The sequence below is a fragment of the Oncorhynchus nerka genome, linkage group LG4 (genome assembly GCF_034236695.1).
Source record: "Oncorhynchus nerka isolate Pitt River linkage group LG4, Oner_Uvic_2.0, whole genome shotgun sequence".
Lineage (NCBI taxonomy): Eukaryota > Metazoa > Chordata > Actinopteri > Salmoniformes > Salmonidae > Oncorhynchus > Oncorhynchus nerka.
In genome coordinates this window covers 91,058,764-91,075,623 of record NC_088399.1, presented here as the reverse complement: position 1 = coordinate 91,075,623, position 16,860 = coordinate 91,058,764, and the positions used below count along the sequence as shown (strand labels likewise).

The window sequence follows — 16,860 nt, the reverse complement described above, 5'->3', positions numbered from 1 at the left end:
CATTAGCATTCTCTCCTTTCGTCTGTCATAACAGTTGATGGGGTCAGAGCGTAGATGTTTATGCATAACAGTGGATGGGGCCAGAGCATAGATGTTTATGCATAACAGTGGATGGGGTCAGAGCGTAGATGTTTATGCATAACAGTGGATGGGGTCAGAGCGTAGATGTTTATGCATAACAGCGGACGGAGTCAGCATTATAGTTTTAACCATGTTTTGAGGCTATACAGTGTTTTATCACCTTTGCTTTGTTTACAAACATTGGAGTAAAACAATATTATATTTTGGGTTCTGACGTGGTACGACAGTTGAACTAAGCTCATGAGGCATTTATAAGTTACATTCTTCAATAATCAATGGGTACATTTCTTTCATTTGTAAGTCCAACAATGCACATAGCAACTACTGATTGCCCCTTTAAAATACAACTCAAAACAACCATTATTTTGTTTCCCTCTACCCTCCTTCTGTCCCTCCTTTTCATATCAGCCTGACTGATATATACGTTATATATAGATTGTCCCTGTGGCAAGGTGGGTCTGTAGCGATAAGGGACTGGTAAAGGGCTGTGAAGGAGATGCCCATACCCCCTGACTAGATACTCTCTGAGACAACTACCAACCCCACCAGAAAACCTAATTCAAGGGCTCTGAACACATAGCCTTGCTCTTAACCTCTTAAGTCGACCCTCTACTTTTTTGAACATTTTGTTAAAAATCGCGCAACATTTCAGCGCCCTGCTACTCATGCCAGGAATATAGTACGTTCATATGGTTAGAATGTGTGGATAGGAAACCCTCGGACGTTTTTAAAACTGGTTAAATCACGACTGTGGCTATAACATAACGTGCGTTACATCGGAAAGCGCAGGAAAACCTGATCACAGAAAATGGAAATAAATATCCTTGCGCCACTTCCAGCAATTGTTAACAGTGAGCCGAATTAGATAAGACCGAGCATTCAACTCCCACAGCATCCCCATGTTGTCTAGAGTCTTGTGAATTGAATCATCTTTGATTCTTGGTTGAACCGAAACAGGGGCACCACTTACCTCCGGTCTCCGCCCAGATCATTCCGGAAGAGCTCTCTCGTGAAATTTTTTCCAAGACGACAGCTAATGATTTTTACATCGCCTAAGGATGATTTTTATCGCTTATTAACGTTTACTAATACCTAAAGTAGCATTACAAACGTATTTCGAAGTGTTTTGTGAAAGTTTATCGTCTACTTTTTGAATTTAAAAAAATGACGTTACGTTGTGAAATCGCTGTTTTTTTCGTTTATCACACAGTCTACATATAACGATATCTTGGCTTTATATGGCCCGATTTAATCGAAATAAAGACCCAATAGTGTTTATGGGACATCTAGGAGTGCCAACAAAGAAGATGGTGAAAGGTAATGACTGTTTTCTATTTTATTGTGCGGTTTGTGTAACGCCGAAATGCTAATTATTTTGTTTACGTCCCCTGCTGTGCTTTTGTGTTGTAGTGTATTGGTGCATGCTATCAGATAATAGCTTCTCATGCTGTCGCCGAAAAGCATTTTAAAAATCTGACTTGTTGCCTGGATTCACAACGAGTGTAGCTTTAATTTGATACCCTGCATGTGTATTTTAATGAACTTTTGAGTTTTAACTAATACTATTAGCATTTAGCGTAGCGCATTTGCATTTCCAGAGCTCTAGTTGGGACGCAAGCGTCCCAAGTAGAAGCAAGAGGTTAACAAGCCATCAGTGGTTTAATCACCCACCCCATTCCATCATTCACTGTTATCCCAGGGGACGAGAAGAGAAAAGGACTCTGCTCTGGAATGGCTTTTAGAAGGTCTTCATTTAACCCAGGCTGCCGACTAACACGGTAAATCAGGAGGATGTGTCATTCCCCCAAGTAAGTTTCAGGTTCTGGCTGACAAGATTCTGCTCTGATTTATCCTCAAATAAAAATGGCATCCAGGAAAATCGCGTCGCTGGCTCAGAAACAAGAGAAAGAAATGGTCCTTGGCTGAGTTAACCTGCAGACCTGGAGACTGGATTGAGCTTGATGAATCAATGAGCTATTTCAGGATTGGAGGTCGGTGCTGTGGCTCTACTCCCAGGACTGACAGTCCTGGGAGACATCCCAAATGGCACCCTATTCCCTATATAGTGCACTACTTTTGAACAAAATGTCACCCTATTTCCTATATAGTGCACTACTTTTGAAAAGAGCCCAAAGTAGTGCACTATACAGGGAATAGGGTGCCAATAGGGACACACTGAACTCACCTAAGGGGGTGAATGAAAGAAACAGCAGCTCCTGTCTGTCTGTGGGATGTGAGGGGGGAGAATGCAGCTTGCCAAACAACTCACCTCTGGCTCACCGCTAACACACAGTGTAGGAACAACAGCGGGTCACACAGGCAAGCTAGGTGCTCAGAAAGGCAAATAGATTAAGCTGTGCTCTGCTGTCCCCTGGGCAGTTGTCTGTGCTCCTCAATGAGACACTGTCTAGTCCTGACAGGAAACTCCAAACAGGTGTTTGGCTGGATGTATGGGGGTTGTATGAGTGAGGGATGTACAGGGTAGCTGGTCAACAGCCAACCAAGTCAGCTACTATGTTCACCTGGCTGTTGAGTGTAGAATCACGACAAGGTCAGTTAACCCAATGAATCCCACCATCGCGATTTAGGAATTCTAATCCCCTTTAAACATTGTGTGTTTGGATTCGTCTATTTATTCTGCATCCACTGGCACCAACCATTAGTCTGGGTGATTAACAGGGGCTGAGCTAGATCAGTGTTAGTGAGACGAGGGCAGGTCCCAGAAGGGGCCCGTGGCTGGGGACCTCTTCCAAAAACATCTGTAGAGTCAGAATGGTTTGAGCTACAAAACTTTTAAAAGTGATTTATGAAAAACTGAGACTCACACGAACACGTAACATGTGTTTGTACTTGCACATGTAAACAATTTCTGTACTCATGGCATTCATATAAATTTATTTTTATCCGGTTTCTGATGACTGACTGTATTTTTTTATATATTTTTTTTACATTTGTTAATAAAACTCATTAATGCAACTGTTTAAATGAAAAGCCGATTTTTACTGGGGTCTCAGGACTGATAGGGTTACGTGGAAAGGATGTGCAATGCTGCAAGTCAACCACATGGGGGAGTGACAGAGAGATTTATATATAGAAAGGATAGAGAGTCTATGTAATTTCCTTGGCTTACCGCAATCATTTCCTGCAAAGTATTTGCAGACTCTGAAATTACAGTTTTTTTTTTGCTATTGCTCAGCATGGGCTCTCGCTGCTCTTTAAAAAAACGGCCCAGCTGCAGACAGCACAGTAGCTCGCAAAACACACTGTGAGATGATATATAAAGAGCCTTCATTAGCATTTATGTTAAAGTGTGAGAGAATAAAGGCGCAAAAGCCATTTACTTCAGTGTTGTTTTGAAATTAGAAGCATCGGTTGGATGTGGAGGGATGAAACGGATGGATGCCTGGGATTTCAATGTTACTTTATTGTAGTTGAGTATCTGAGTCATTTCAGCCCATTTAACTGTCAAGGCTGCTCATACAAATCAATCACAATGACAGAACGTTTTTTTTTTCAACATCACACAGCCACAAAGTTTAACTTGATACACTTGAATTACAGCGATATCCAAAATTAAAACTGGCTGGTTTCAAACTCTTTGAAGACTGATTTACTCCATTGTTCTATAATGCTGGACAATACTGCCTCCTGTTGTTCAGTCCCTGTAAGCAGATTTGACATGAACATGATGGGGGAAAACCACAATACACAAGTCTATGGAGTTAAAGGGTTAAACGAAGGCTGACTTTCAAAAGAATGAGGGGCAAAGTGTCAGAATTCAGGCTGTACATGTGTAAGACACAATAACACACTGAGAAAGTTATCAGCCATTGACGTGACATTAACCAAATTAAACCTACAGTAAAATGTTATGATTACAATTTCCCTAAAGAACTCTCTATGTCAATGTCAGTTATCAGCTTTGCAAAAATGAAATTTAAAGAAATGTATTTCTACACAGAGTTTAAGAAATATATTTATTACGAAGCTAAATTACAGCAATAGCCAAAAACAAACATTAAAATTTGACCAGCAACACATGTAAAAACCATTACACATAGAATTTAATTTAGTTGTTGTCTTATAACTGGATCAGAGGCCATGTGACCAACTAGAGGAAAGGATGCCATCTAGACAGGCACTGGTAGAGGCTCAGGGGACTACTGGGGAGGACTTCGACTATGTGTAGTAGAGTTTAAATGGTTATTCCATCCAATTTCAAATTATTAGAATAGTACACCTCGCAGAACCAGAACAACCAGGTTGAGGGTCAGTGGCCAAAGCCCACGAACAGGAATATTCCAAGTTCAGACAGAAGGGGGAGTCAGATCGCTATGATCGCCAGGAACTTTACTTTTGGTGTCTATTTGTAATTATTGCGCTACTGGTGCTGCCGGTTGATGTTAGGTAGGCAGCTGCAGTAGCTGAATGATGTTAACGTCTTCGGGTTTTGTTTCATTAAATATATTTTATTTCATCTGGGTGCTTGTGTCACCTACCAACACCCAGGTACTACCCGTAGCTCCGGTTCTCCTCAGTCCGAGAAAACACTGAGAGAGAAAGGTATGTGTTGCAGATTACTCCTTTGTAGAAGTCCATAACGTGAAATAAATATATTGTTATAAGGGAGTGGGAGACTATTGAAACATGTAACTTTCCGAGTTTTATTGTTATTAATATAGTTTACAGAGTGCTAAAAGTGCTGCTGTTGCTAGCTAACATGCCTTTCTGTGATGCAGACGGTTAGCTGAGCTGCCGACTGGTGCTGGCGTTGCATTATGGGAGATGTAGTTTGGTCCTCTACAGCCTGAATGGAATAAAGGCGATTTCACGTAGTAACTTGTTTACGTTGCAGTGTTTTTGTACATGAGTTGTTGTATTTGGGTACGGTTAACACTGAAAGCACCTAGCAATGTATTGAGGATGTGAGACAGGATGTGTTTTACCTTTCTTCATGCTCCTGTGTAGAACAACTGGTCAGATGGTGCATTGGAGACTGATGTGTTCCTGTCCTGTCTTTTCACAATACTATTGCAGGTATGGTTCTACTGTCTAAGAATTAAGATTATACATTCTTTGTATTAAGGACTGGTTATTTTATAGTATACATTATGGCTTTATGTATGAGTGATTGTGTGAGTCCGAGAAAACACTGAGAGAGAAAGAACAACCTGTCAGATGGTGAATTGGAGACTGATGTGTTCCTGTCCTGTCTTTTCACAATACTATTGCAGATCAACATAAAAGCCTAAAAGAACGCCGTGGTGTTGCTCTTCATTTCTTGGTTCTCCTGTGGTACATAAGAGACCCGCTACATATAGCTAGCTATAGCTTGGTGCCCAGGCTACACTTATACTGGGAACCAGCTAGCCAGAGCTACAGTTAGCCTATTCTATTGCCTTCCTGGGGAGCTCTGGGGCCATGTGTGTCAAGCATATCAGAGTAGGAGTGCTGACGTTTTAGGATCACACATCACTGGGAAGGGCATTATGCTAGCTGTAGCTTGGAGCCCTGGGGTGTATTCATTAGTGCACACCATAGCAAAGTGTTTTGCAACGAAAAACAAGTTTCTTATCGGACAAGTTCTGGTTAGGTCCACCCCGTTTCAGCTGTCCTCTTCCGTTTGGTTCCTATTGAATACACCCCAGTTAACACCTCGGGGAGGCTAGCTGGCCAGAGCAATGAGCTATATAGCCTATTTGTTGCCTTCCTAGGGAGCTCTGTGTATAAAGCGGATCACAGTAGTGGTGCTGATCTAGGATCAGGTCCCCCCTGTCCATGTCCATGTATTCAATGTGATTTAAAAGGCAAAACTGATCCTAAATCAGCAGTCCTACTCTGAGACAGCTACAGCCCCTAGACATTGTGTTATTACAACCCTCTCGGTCTTAAGGGTAGTCAACCGTTCCGTTACATATGTAGTCTGAACAACAAAATAACAAAACAAAAACATTCCTTTCATTGCACTTTTGTTAAAAAATTAAGTGAAATTTACTGGCATGGAAGAACTTCGGTTGTCAGTTATGCAAATAGTTTTATTCAGTTTCTCTTCTACAAGTTGTTTTGCCTCTGAATGTAAATGATATATGAGCCTGTTTATACAACGCTTTGTCTATGTGTCTGAATATAGGCTTTACTACAAACACACGTCTGTTCAAATAAACACACTCTCATAAAACGTGCGCACACACACACACATGACAGAGAACTCACACTCAGCTGTCTGCTGTTGGAGAAACAGATTCCCCATGCAGGTGTCAGCAGCATGACAGCCAGTCAGAGCTGACCATGTTCCAGTGTCAGCCAATCAGAGCTGACCATGTTCCAGTGTCAGCCAATATTTTATTTAACCTTTATTTACTAGGCAAGTCAGTTAAGAACAAATTCTTATTTACAATGACGGCCTACCCCGGCCAAACTCTAACCCGGATGACGCTGGGCCAATTGTGCGCCGCCCTATGGGACTCTCAATCACGGCCGGTTGTGATACAGCCCGGAATTGAACCAGGGTCTGTAGTGACGCCTCTAACAATGAGATGCAGCGCCTTAGACCGCTGCGCCACTCAGGAGCCCACAGAGCTGACCATGTTCCAGTGTCAGCTAATCAAGAGTTGAACATGTCAGCCAATCAGAGCTGACCATGTTACAGCATCAGCCAGTCAGAGCTGACCGTGTTACAGCGTCAGCCAGTCAGAGCTGACCGTGTTACAGCGTCAGCCAATTAGTGGTGACCATGTTGCAGTGTCAGTGAAGGCCAGGTGAAGAGACCAAACATGCTGCTCAGTACATACACTGTGAACAGCTAAAATACATATTTGAAACATGAACAAGTGGCATACAGAATGTTCCGTGATTTGATGGCTTGTCCCTTTATAATATCAGCAGCTGTGCCTAGTCTAGTAAGAAGAACGTGTCAAGTGTCATCAACGAGGATGTCTTTAGTAGTGCAGAGTGGAGGGGTGGATTTCATCAGGAGACATGGGGGTAGTATGCCATTCCAAATCATGCAATTTATTAAAGGGGTTTTTGTCCACCACTGTTTCCTAGTGGGACGGCTGGTTTGGTGAACAACAGGATACGGTGTGGCCGACAGCGGACGGGTGAGGTAATCTATGTAGTACTATTAGGAGGAACAGCCCTCTGGCGGGCAGTCTTGGGCCTCTGGCGTGGGGGTGGAGGAGAGGTACGTTCGCTCCTGGATTCGGAAGGCTGGGTCTCGGCCTGTGGAGAGCCGGTGTCGCCCAACATCTCACGCAGGAACTTGAACTTGGACAGGAAGAGCTGCCAGACAACGTACCAACCTGAGAGGCCAAACAGAGCAAAGGTCATCCAGGAGAAAGTGAACACTGACTGTGCGTAAGAATCAAATAATGAACTTGTTGTATTTGAGTCAGTGACCGTGTTTACATGCACACAGTATTCCGGATAGTAGCTCATATCCCGCTTAGGGTCTTATTCGGGATAAGCTGTTTACATGCACACAGTATTCCGGATAGTAGCTCATATCCCGCTTAGGGTCTTATTCGGGATAAGCTGTTTACATGCACACAGTATTCCGGATAGTAGCTCATATCCCGCTTAGGGTCTTATTCGGGATAAGCTGTTTACATGCACCTTTGATATCCCACTCACTAGTATCCATGAATAAACAGAATATTCCTCATTTAAGTTCATATGGGTTAGAAGTGTAATAATAATATATACTCCTGCAGATTTATTCATTTCTTGCAGTAAAATGATACAATAAATGTTAATTTTGTCTTGGGAACAGGACTTGAGAAATATGATTTGTTTCTTTCAGCATCTCTTGAGAAAATGTGAATATGTGTATAATGTGTTATCTTTGACACTGTTATGCAAGCAGACAGTATTTCAACCACATAAAATTTGCACCCAAGACAAACTGAAGTCAGCTTTTCATTTTCTTAAAACCGGTCAAACTGATGACATTTGGATATTTTGCACAGGACCAATCTTTCCACTGTTTTGGAGTTGTGTTTTCTCCACGGTCCCTAAATGTTTTCTCCCCGGTCCCTAAATGAAACGGACAACTTTACCAGTGTTAACTAGATTACTAATGCGTTCATTCTATCGATGTATGACATTATTCTGATGATAACTACTTTATTTAGTCTTCTGGGGCAACAAGTTATGACAGAAGAGAAGCTAAATGTATCCAACTATAGTTGACAAACAAATGGCCTACTAAATGTCAGAAATGATGTCCTACCAAAAGTCAGAAATGATAAAAATGTCCTACCAAATGTCAGAAATTATAAGCAGAAACTTCTCTAAAATAGGAGTGAAAGTAGCCAGTAGGCTATACAGTCCAGTATGGAGTGTCAGCAAAACAAATAATACTGAACAAAAATAAACACACAACATGTAAAGTGTTGGTCCCATGTTTCATGAGCTTAAATAAATAATATTACATATACAAAAAGCTTACTAATCTCAAATTTGTTTACATCCCTGATAGTGAGCCTTTCTCCTTTGCCAAGATAATCCATCCACCTGACAGGTGTGGCATATCAAGAAGCTGATTAAACAGCATGATCATTACACAGGTGCACCTTGTGCTGGGGACAATAAAAGGCCACACTAAAATGTGTAGTTTTGTCACACAACGCCAGAAACGTCTCAAGTTGAGGGAACGTGCGATTGGCATGATGACTGCAGGAATGTCGACAAGAGCTGTTTAACTTTTTTTTTTTTTACACTAGGCAAGAGTTGTACACCAGAGCTGTTGCTGCCTCCAACGTCATTTTAGAGAATTTGGCAGTATGTCCAACCAGCCTCACAACTTCAGACCATGTGTAACCACGCCAGCCCAGGACCTCCAACAATTCATAACAGCTATGAGGGGCTTAGCTACAAAACAGGTGCTAACTACGAACCTATAACATGGTGTGTATTGAGGTCTTGCACAGTCACTGCTGCTAACATGAGATCTTGATGTTATATACGGACAGTAGCTATCTATAATGGCAATGCTAGCTAGTTACTGTAGCTAACGGTTAGCTGATACATTTCGAAGCTGTGTCAGAGGTCCTCGTCAAATCTCAGTAACATTAATCTCACAACATTCAGGAAAACTGGGGGAAAAAATCACGAATCCAACACATTTGTTACTTACCAAAAACCATGAAGAGCAACGCGCACACAAGGGTGGCCACAATTACCAGCACAGTGAGACCAACGCTTTGCCACATCGTCTTCTTGTTGTCAGTGCTTGCTAGCTAGCTCTAGTTACCAAGTAAGTAAACAGATGTTTACAGCTAGCTCGCTAAATCGCTGTAGTTTAGAGTTGAGTCCGTTAACTAATTCGACAGACTGACACTGATATACAGTTTACAGGTGTTATTTGCCACATCATAAACGTTATAACACAATTCCTCGCTTAAACACGGATGGAGGATAGCTGCTGTAGCTAACTAGTTGTTATTAAGGAAAACAAACCCCTCATTGCCGATACGGTTAGCTGGCCAGACAGTCTGCCCCTCTGTAAAAATGTCAACGTCGCTTTGCTTAAATCATGGACGGATAGCTAGGTATCACAGGAGGATGCAGTATCGTTCACATCTACATTATTGCAACCTGAACGATTACATTTGCAAAATGAATACAATACAAAGACCACATTGGTCTCGAAATGAGGCTTTGCGTTAGGCTGAAGACCAGCATTGCCTTTTGGGTACTGTAGTCCATATCCTCACTCTGTAACTCCACAAAACATGGGGCGAATCATAATAAGAGACCAATTATTTTTTAGTAACAGTTTATAAACGATATGAATTATGTGCGCATCTTCATAATATTTAGTAATTATTGCATGTGTTTATTTTCACAATCATTGTAGCAGGGCAGCTATTTCCGCTAATCTAGTCAGCCTAGATTCAAAACATGTTTTAGTGACATATTTGAAGTGATTCGCACAACTGAAGCACAATTTGACAATTACAGATCAACAACACAAGTTTTTGTTGGTGTTGATCTGGATCAATTTGCTGACATCTTCAGCCAAGTTGAAGGACTTCATCGTGTAACCTGGACATGTCTATTTTCACAGCTTCCAGACAAATTCAAGAGCCAAGTCTTTCATCTTCTCCATGTAGATCTGGTCAAATTCCTCACTCTGGGCCACAGTGAACATAGTCTGCCAGTCCCCAACCTTCCCTGGTAAGAGACAAAACAAAAAGCATATTAAGTGCATTCTTTTTAGTGCTATTTAACTTGATGAATTTTGTAACCAATAGTTGAAATTGACTTCATGACAACACAATCTTTATTAATGTGGATCACATAGATGCCATACCTTTTCTAATGAAGGATCCACTTTGTTCAAAAAATGCTGGATGCTGTTTATCACGTCTAGCCTGTGGGTCTTCCTTCATGTTCTTGAAGGAGGATTTGTCCACGAACGTGTCAATGGTTTGGTCATCCAGCTTTTTGCCCAAGAAGTTTGATATCCTGACAATTGCACCTCGTGTGTCCTGAAAGCAATTGTTATAGTTTGGTTACTAGTCTCAGCAATACACTGAGTGTACAAAACATTAGGAACACCTCCCTTTTCCCCTCAGAAAAAACTCAATTCGTCGGGGCATGGACTACAAGGTGTCGAAAGCATTCTACGCTTGTGTCAAGTTGGCTGGATGTCCTTTGGGTGGTGGACCATTCTGTATACACACAGGAAACTGTTACGCATAAAAAACCCAGCAGCGTTACAGTTCTTGACACGTTCAAAGAGGTGTGCCTGGCATACCCTGTTCAAAGGCAATTCAATATTTTGTCTTTCCCATTCACTCTCTAAATTCCACACATACACAATACATCTCTCAGTTGTCTCAATACTAAAAATGATTATTTAACCTGTATCCTCCCCTTCATCTACACCGATTGAAGTAGATTTAACAAATGACATCAATAGGGGACCATAGCTATCACCTGGTCAGTCTATGTCATGGAAAGAGCATGTGTTCCAAATGTTTTCTCCACTCAGTGTATATTTTCCACTGTTATGTCATCTTATCTATTATGGAAATTAACTTACCTTGATCATATCTTCATATGTCATAGAAAGGATGTCAAATTCATCTTTGTGAGCATACCAATCAGCAACATGATCAAACCAAGATCCCCCGAGAACTATGAAATAAACATTATTAGGGTATTTCACATTGACACTTTGGACATGTTTCGAACATGTGTTTACACTTCTGAGATATACTTACCCTCCCCCTTGAGAAATTGAATCAGAAATGTATTGAAGTCAGGTTCGCTCGTAAGGACTTTCGCGATATTTTGGAGATGAAATAAGGACACTGCAACATCCTTTGGGTTCCTGGCTATGTAGATCACCTTAATAAACAATTGACACAATTAGAATGCAGCCAATTCAATATAACTTGAACACCACAATTCAAAACTAATACAGTACATTGTAGATTCAATTGATGTAAATTAAATAATCTGTCAAATCTCATTGTTGGCATCCAGTTTTTTTTAAATGTAGTCAGTCTCTGAAGACTTTTTAAAAACATATTCATATATTTTGTCTGTGTACAGATTTATTTAAACAATTATCAAAACATGGGTTTCACTGGCAGTTATTGTTTTGCATTCATTGCATGTTATTTCTCTCTCTCTCTCTTACCTTTCCCTTCTCTCTCAGTCCTTGAGGGATTGAGGACAAATGTAAGTGAGACACGAATGTTCTTGTTGATGGTTTGTTGTTGTAGTCTATTCGTCTTGAGTTTTCCTCAAGGAAGGGCACCAGTACCTGGATTGGTTTGTTACTTCCCTCTGTCATTTGATCTTCATGATACAATAGGGACAAAATATACTGTGTCCATGTAGTTCCTGTGGTTTTAAAGAAATACAATCACAGCATTTGTGAGATCATGTTGCACATTCACAATACAATACCTAAATTAATGCAGAATTCAATAGATTGTGTAGTGTAGCCTATAAGTCACTCTACAGTAAGTACTGTACAGGCCTACAACCTATGTCAGATGCATGGTCTTACCTGACCGTGGGTAAGTAACAACAACGACGTCATCATCCCGTATTTCGAATGTCTCCAGAGAATCAAGGTGTTGGACTTGATGCACCCCTCTGACCAGGTTGATCCCCTTGTATGGGAAAAACCCAAGGGCAGCAATCTGAATCTTCTGTTCCTCTCCCATTCTTCAGTTAAAACAGCCGAGAACAGCCTTCAGATAAAACAGTTAGAACAGCCTTCAGGTTAAAACACCTATTACAGCCTAGTACAAAATGTGCCATGTGAAGTTGATACAAACAGAGACATATCATTTATTTTATTTTTTTACCCCTTGATCTCCATATCATTCTGAGATATACTTACCGCTTCCCTCAAGAAATGGAATCATCAGTCATGTTTGATACATTTCTGATTCATATGTATCAATCAAGGAAATGTATTTATAAGGCCTTTTTACATTAGCCGAAGTCACAAAGTGCTATACAGAAACCCAGTCTAAAACCCCAAACATCAAGCAATGCAGATGTCGAAGCACGGTGGCTAGGAAAAACTCCCTAGAAAGGAAGGAACTTATGAAGACACCTAGAGAGGAACCAGGCTCTGAGGGGTGGCCAGTCCTCTTCTGACTGTGCTGGATGGAGATTATAACAGTACATGGCCAAGATGTTTAAACGTTCATAGATGACCAGCAGGGTCAAATAATAATAATCACAGTGGTTGTAGAGGGTGCAACAGGTCACCACCTCAGGAGTAAATGTCAGTTGGCTTTTCATAGCCGATCATTCAGAGTTAGAGACGGCAGGTGCGGTAGAAAGAGAGTCGAAAACAGCAGGTCCAGAACAAGTTAGCACGTCCGGTGAACAGGTATCATAGCCTCAGGCAGAACAGTTTAAACTGGAGCAGCAGCACAACCAGGTGGACTGGGGACAGCAAGGAGGGAGATGATTCGTCAAGACTCACACACCAAGATGACGTACTGAACGAAGCTATGTAGAGCACCTCAAGATAAAAACCTAATACTAAAAAATCGGGAAGTTAGACTAAATATTAGCACTACACAATCTGGTGGGTGATAACCTTCCATCTGGATAACAACATACAACAAATCGAAAAACTAGAGATATGTATCAACAAATAATACGAAAACAAGTAACACCCAAACATGATGGAGAGTAAGACGGGAACCTATTTCATAATGAAAACGTGACTCTTCTATAGACGCAGGCGATTTAATATTTTCACCACCGGAAATGGTAAAGGTCAAAACCGATCTGTTAAAATCAATAAATGACAAAGTGGGTATACTTGAACTAGAGTTGAAAGCAAACCTCAAGATGAGTGATGAAAAATCTGCAACATTGGAGAAAGACACAAACAAGCTAGAAGGGACAGTCAATAAGATTTAAACCGAAGTTAATGAACTTAAAAAAGGAGAACACAGTTCTGAGAGAAGCCTTACTTGACATACAGACTAGATCCATGAGAGATAATCTAGTACTTACAGTTATCCAAGAGAAAGAAGGAGAAGTGCCTGAATCTGTAATTAGAGAGTTCCTCCTTACAGCGCTTCAGATTCCATGTGAAGCTATCGCCAAAATCCAACTTGAATGTATACACCGCTTCGGAAAGAGAATGAACGCCCAATCATTGCCAAATCTGCTTTTTTGGGGGTGAATTTGACCCCCTAGGACAAAGTGTTCTATGTGAAGATAAATCTGAACAAGGCAGTTAACACACTGTTCCTAGGCCGTCATTGTAAATAACTGTGTGTTCTTAACTGACTTGCCTAGTTAAATAAAGGTCAAATAAAAATACAAGCAGACAGTCTTTAAAAAAAAAATGTTTTAACCCCTTTATCTCCATATCATTCTGAGATATACTTACCGCTTCTCTCAAAAAATGTAATCATCAGTCATGTTTGATACATTTGATACATTTCTGATTCATATGTATCAATCAAGGAAATGCATTTATAAGGCCCTTTTTACATTAGCCGAAGTCACAAAGTGCTATACAGAAACCCAGCCTAAAACCCCAAACATCAAGCAATGCAGATGTAGAAGCACGGTGGCTAGGAAAAACTCCCTAGAAAGGCAGGAACTTATGAAGACACCTAGAGAGGAATCAGGCTCTGAGGGGTGGCCAGTCCTCTTCTGACTGTGCTGGGTGGAGATTATAACAGTACATGGCCAAGATGTTTAAATGTTCATAGATGACCAGCAGGGTCAAATAATAATAATCACAGTGGTTGTAGAGGGTGCAACAGGTCAGCACCTCAGGAGTAAATGTCAGTTGGCTTTTCATAGCCGATCATTCAGAGTTAGAGACAGCAGGTGCGATAGAGAGAGAGAGTCGAAAACCGCAGGCACGAACGAACCCGATGGGGGCGCCAACCCAGACAGGAAGATCACATCAGTGACTCAACCCACTCAAGTGATGCACCCCTCCTAGGGACAAAATGGAAGAGCACCAGTAAGCCAGTGACTCAGCCCCCGTAATAGGGTTAGAAGCAGAAAATCCCAATGGAGAGAGGGGACCTGGACAGGCAGAGACAGCAAGGGTGGTTGTTCACTACAGTGCCTTTCTGTTCACCTTCACACCTCTGGGCCAGACTACACTCTGTCATAGGGCCTACAGAATAGATAAGTCTTCAATAAAGACTTAAAGGTCGAGAAAGATCTACGTCTCTCAGTCTCGCAGACCATTCCATAAAATTGGGCTTCAATAGGAGAAATCCCTTTCTCCAGGTGTTTGCTTAGAAATTCTAGGGAAAATAAGGAGGCCTGCGTCTTGTGACCGTAGCGTACATGTAGGTATGTACAGCAGAACCAATTTGGAAAGATAGAAAGGAGCAGGCCCATGTAATGCTTTGAGGGTTAGCAGTAAAACCTTGAAATCAGCCCTAGCCATAACAGGAAGCCAGTGTAGAGAGGCTAGCACTGGAGTAATATGATCACATTTTTTGTTTCTTGTCAAAATTCTAGCAGCCGTGTTTAGCGCTAACTGAAGATTATTTGCTTTATCCGGGTAGCCGGAAAGTAGAGCATTGCAGTAGTCTAGAAGTGACAAAAGCATGGATACATTTTCTGCATAATTTTTGGACAGAAAGTTTCTGATTTTTGCAATGTTACGTAGATGGAAAAAAGCTGTCTTTGAAACAGTCTTGATGTGTTCGTCCAAAGAGAGATCAGGGTCCAGAGTTACGCCGAGGACCTTTACAGTTTTATTTGAGACGACTGTACAACCATTAAGATTAATTGTCACATCCAACAGAAGATCTTTGTTTCTTGGATCCTAGAACTAGCATCTCTGTTTTGTCCGAGTTTAAAAGTTTAAAAAATCCCGCAATCCAAATTAAATCAAATCTAATTTTATTGGTCACATACACATGGTTAGCAGATGTGCGAGTGAAGCGAAATGCTTGTTCTTCTAGTTCCAACAGTGCAGTAATATGTAACAAATAATCAAACAATTGCCAACAACTACCTAATACACACAAATCTAAAGGGGTGAATGAGAATATGTACATATAACTATATGGATGTGCGATGGCCGAGCAGCATAGGCAAAGTGCGGTAGATGGTATAAAATACAGTATATACAGTGGGGCAAAAAAGTATTTAGTCAGGCACCAATTGTGCAAGTTCTCCCACTTAAAAAGATGCCAACAAAGGCTATATAACAAAGTATTGAGATAAACTTTTGTTATTGACCAAATACTTATTTTCCACCATAATTTGCAAATAAATTCATTAAAAATCCTACAATGTGATTTTCTGGATTTTTTTTCTCAGTTGTCTGTCATAGTTGAAGTGTACCTATGATGAAAATTACAGGCCTCTCTCATATTTTTAAGTGGGAGAACTTGCACAATTGGTGGCTGACTAAATACTTTTTTTGCCCCACATGTGATAGGAGTAATGTAAGATATGTAAACATTTTTAAAGTGGCATTATTTTAAGTGGCGTTGTTTAATTAAAGTGACTAGTGATCCATTTATTAAAGTGTCCAGTGATTGGGTCTCAATGTGGGCAGCAGCCTCTCTGATGTAATGATTGCTGTTTAGCAATCTGATGGCCTTGAGACAGAAGCTGTTTCTCAATCTCTCGGTCCCAGCTTTTGTCTTTGTTAGCGAGCCTTGACGGCGGCACTGTATTGTCCTCAAAGTTTGTCTGGAAGTGTGACATCTGTATCGATGACGTGGCTGTTTTTGTCGTCCGTGATTTCCTGTAGACCCTGCCACATACGTCTCGTGTCTGAGCCATTGAATTGTGACTCCACCTTGTCCCTGTGCCGACAATTCGCTTGTTTGATTGCCTTGCGGAGGGAATAACTACACTGTTTATATTCAGCCATATCACCAGACCTCTTTCCATGGTTAAATGCGCTGGATTTTCGCGAATGCCGCCATCCATCCACTGTTTCTGGTTAGGGTAGGTTTTAACAGTAACAGTGGGTACGACATCTCCAATGCACGTATTTCTAAACACACTCACAGAGTCAGCGTACAGATCATTGTCATTCTCTGAGGCTGACTGGAACATATTCCAGTCCGCGTGATCAAAACAATCTTGGAGCGTGGCTTCCGACTGGTCAGACCAGCATTGCATGGTTCTCGTCACTGGTACATCCTGGTTGAGTTTCTGCCTATAAGTCGGGACTAGCAAGATGGCGTCGTGGTCGGATTTGCCAAAGGGAGTGCGGGGGAGGGCATTGTATAAATCGCTTAAGTTAGAGTAGCAGTGGTCGAGAGTATTAGCCCTTCGTGTTGTGCA

At 41.3% G+C, this 16,860-nt stretch overlaps 2 protein-coding genes and 1 long non-coding RNA gene across 4 annotated transcripts in view; 1 reads left to right on the top strand and 2 right to left on the bottom strand.

Annotated features, from left to right (window-relative positions):
* Window positions 1-6,095: 6,095 nt before the first annotated feature.
* LOC115116589 (small integral membrane protein 13) lies at window positions 6,096-9,734 on the bottom strand. The gene is made up of 2 exons (XM_029645086.2): window positions 9,218-9,734; window positions 6,096-7,382 (listed from the first exon to the last, which is right to left on the bottom strand). Exons 1-2 carry the CDS (start codon window positions 9,291-9,293, stop codon window positions 7,192-7,194), a joined length of 267 nt encoding a protein of 88 aa, XP_029500946.1. The 5' UTR covers window positions 9,294-9,734; the 3' UTR covers window positions 6,096-7,191.
* LOC115116590 (uncharacterized) overlaps window positions 8,793-16,860 on the top strand; it is a 35,934-nt gene continuing 27,866 nt past the window's right edge. Inside the window, exons 1-3 of one of the 2 annotated variants that reach the window (XR_010463859.1) lie at window positions 8,793-8,988; window positions 10,151-10,260; window positions 10,662-11,563. This is a non-coding gene — a long non-coding RNA (uncharacterized LOC115116590). Of the gene's footprint in view, window positions 8,989-10,150; window positions 10,261-10,661; window positions 11,564-16,860 lie in introns of those variants that run through there. The other variant, XR_003861558.2, reaches the window with a different exon arrangement.
* Window positions 9,847-12,280, bottom strand: LOC115116588 (amine sulfotransferase-like). The gene is made up of 6 exons (XM_029645084.2): window positions 12,110-12,280; window positions 11,735-11,940; window positions 11,313-11,439; window positions 11,132-11,226; window positions 10,397-10,574; window positions 9,847-10,257 (listed from the first exon to the last, which is right to left on the bottom strand). The coding sequence occupies exons 1-6, from the start codon at window positions 12,267-12,269 to the stop codon at window positions 10,145-10,147; spliced, it is 879 nt and encodes a 292-aa protein (XP_029500944.1). The 5' UTR covers window positions 12,270-12,280; the 3' UTR covers window positions 9,847-10,144.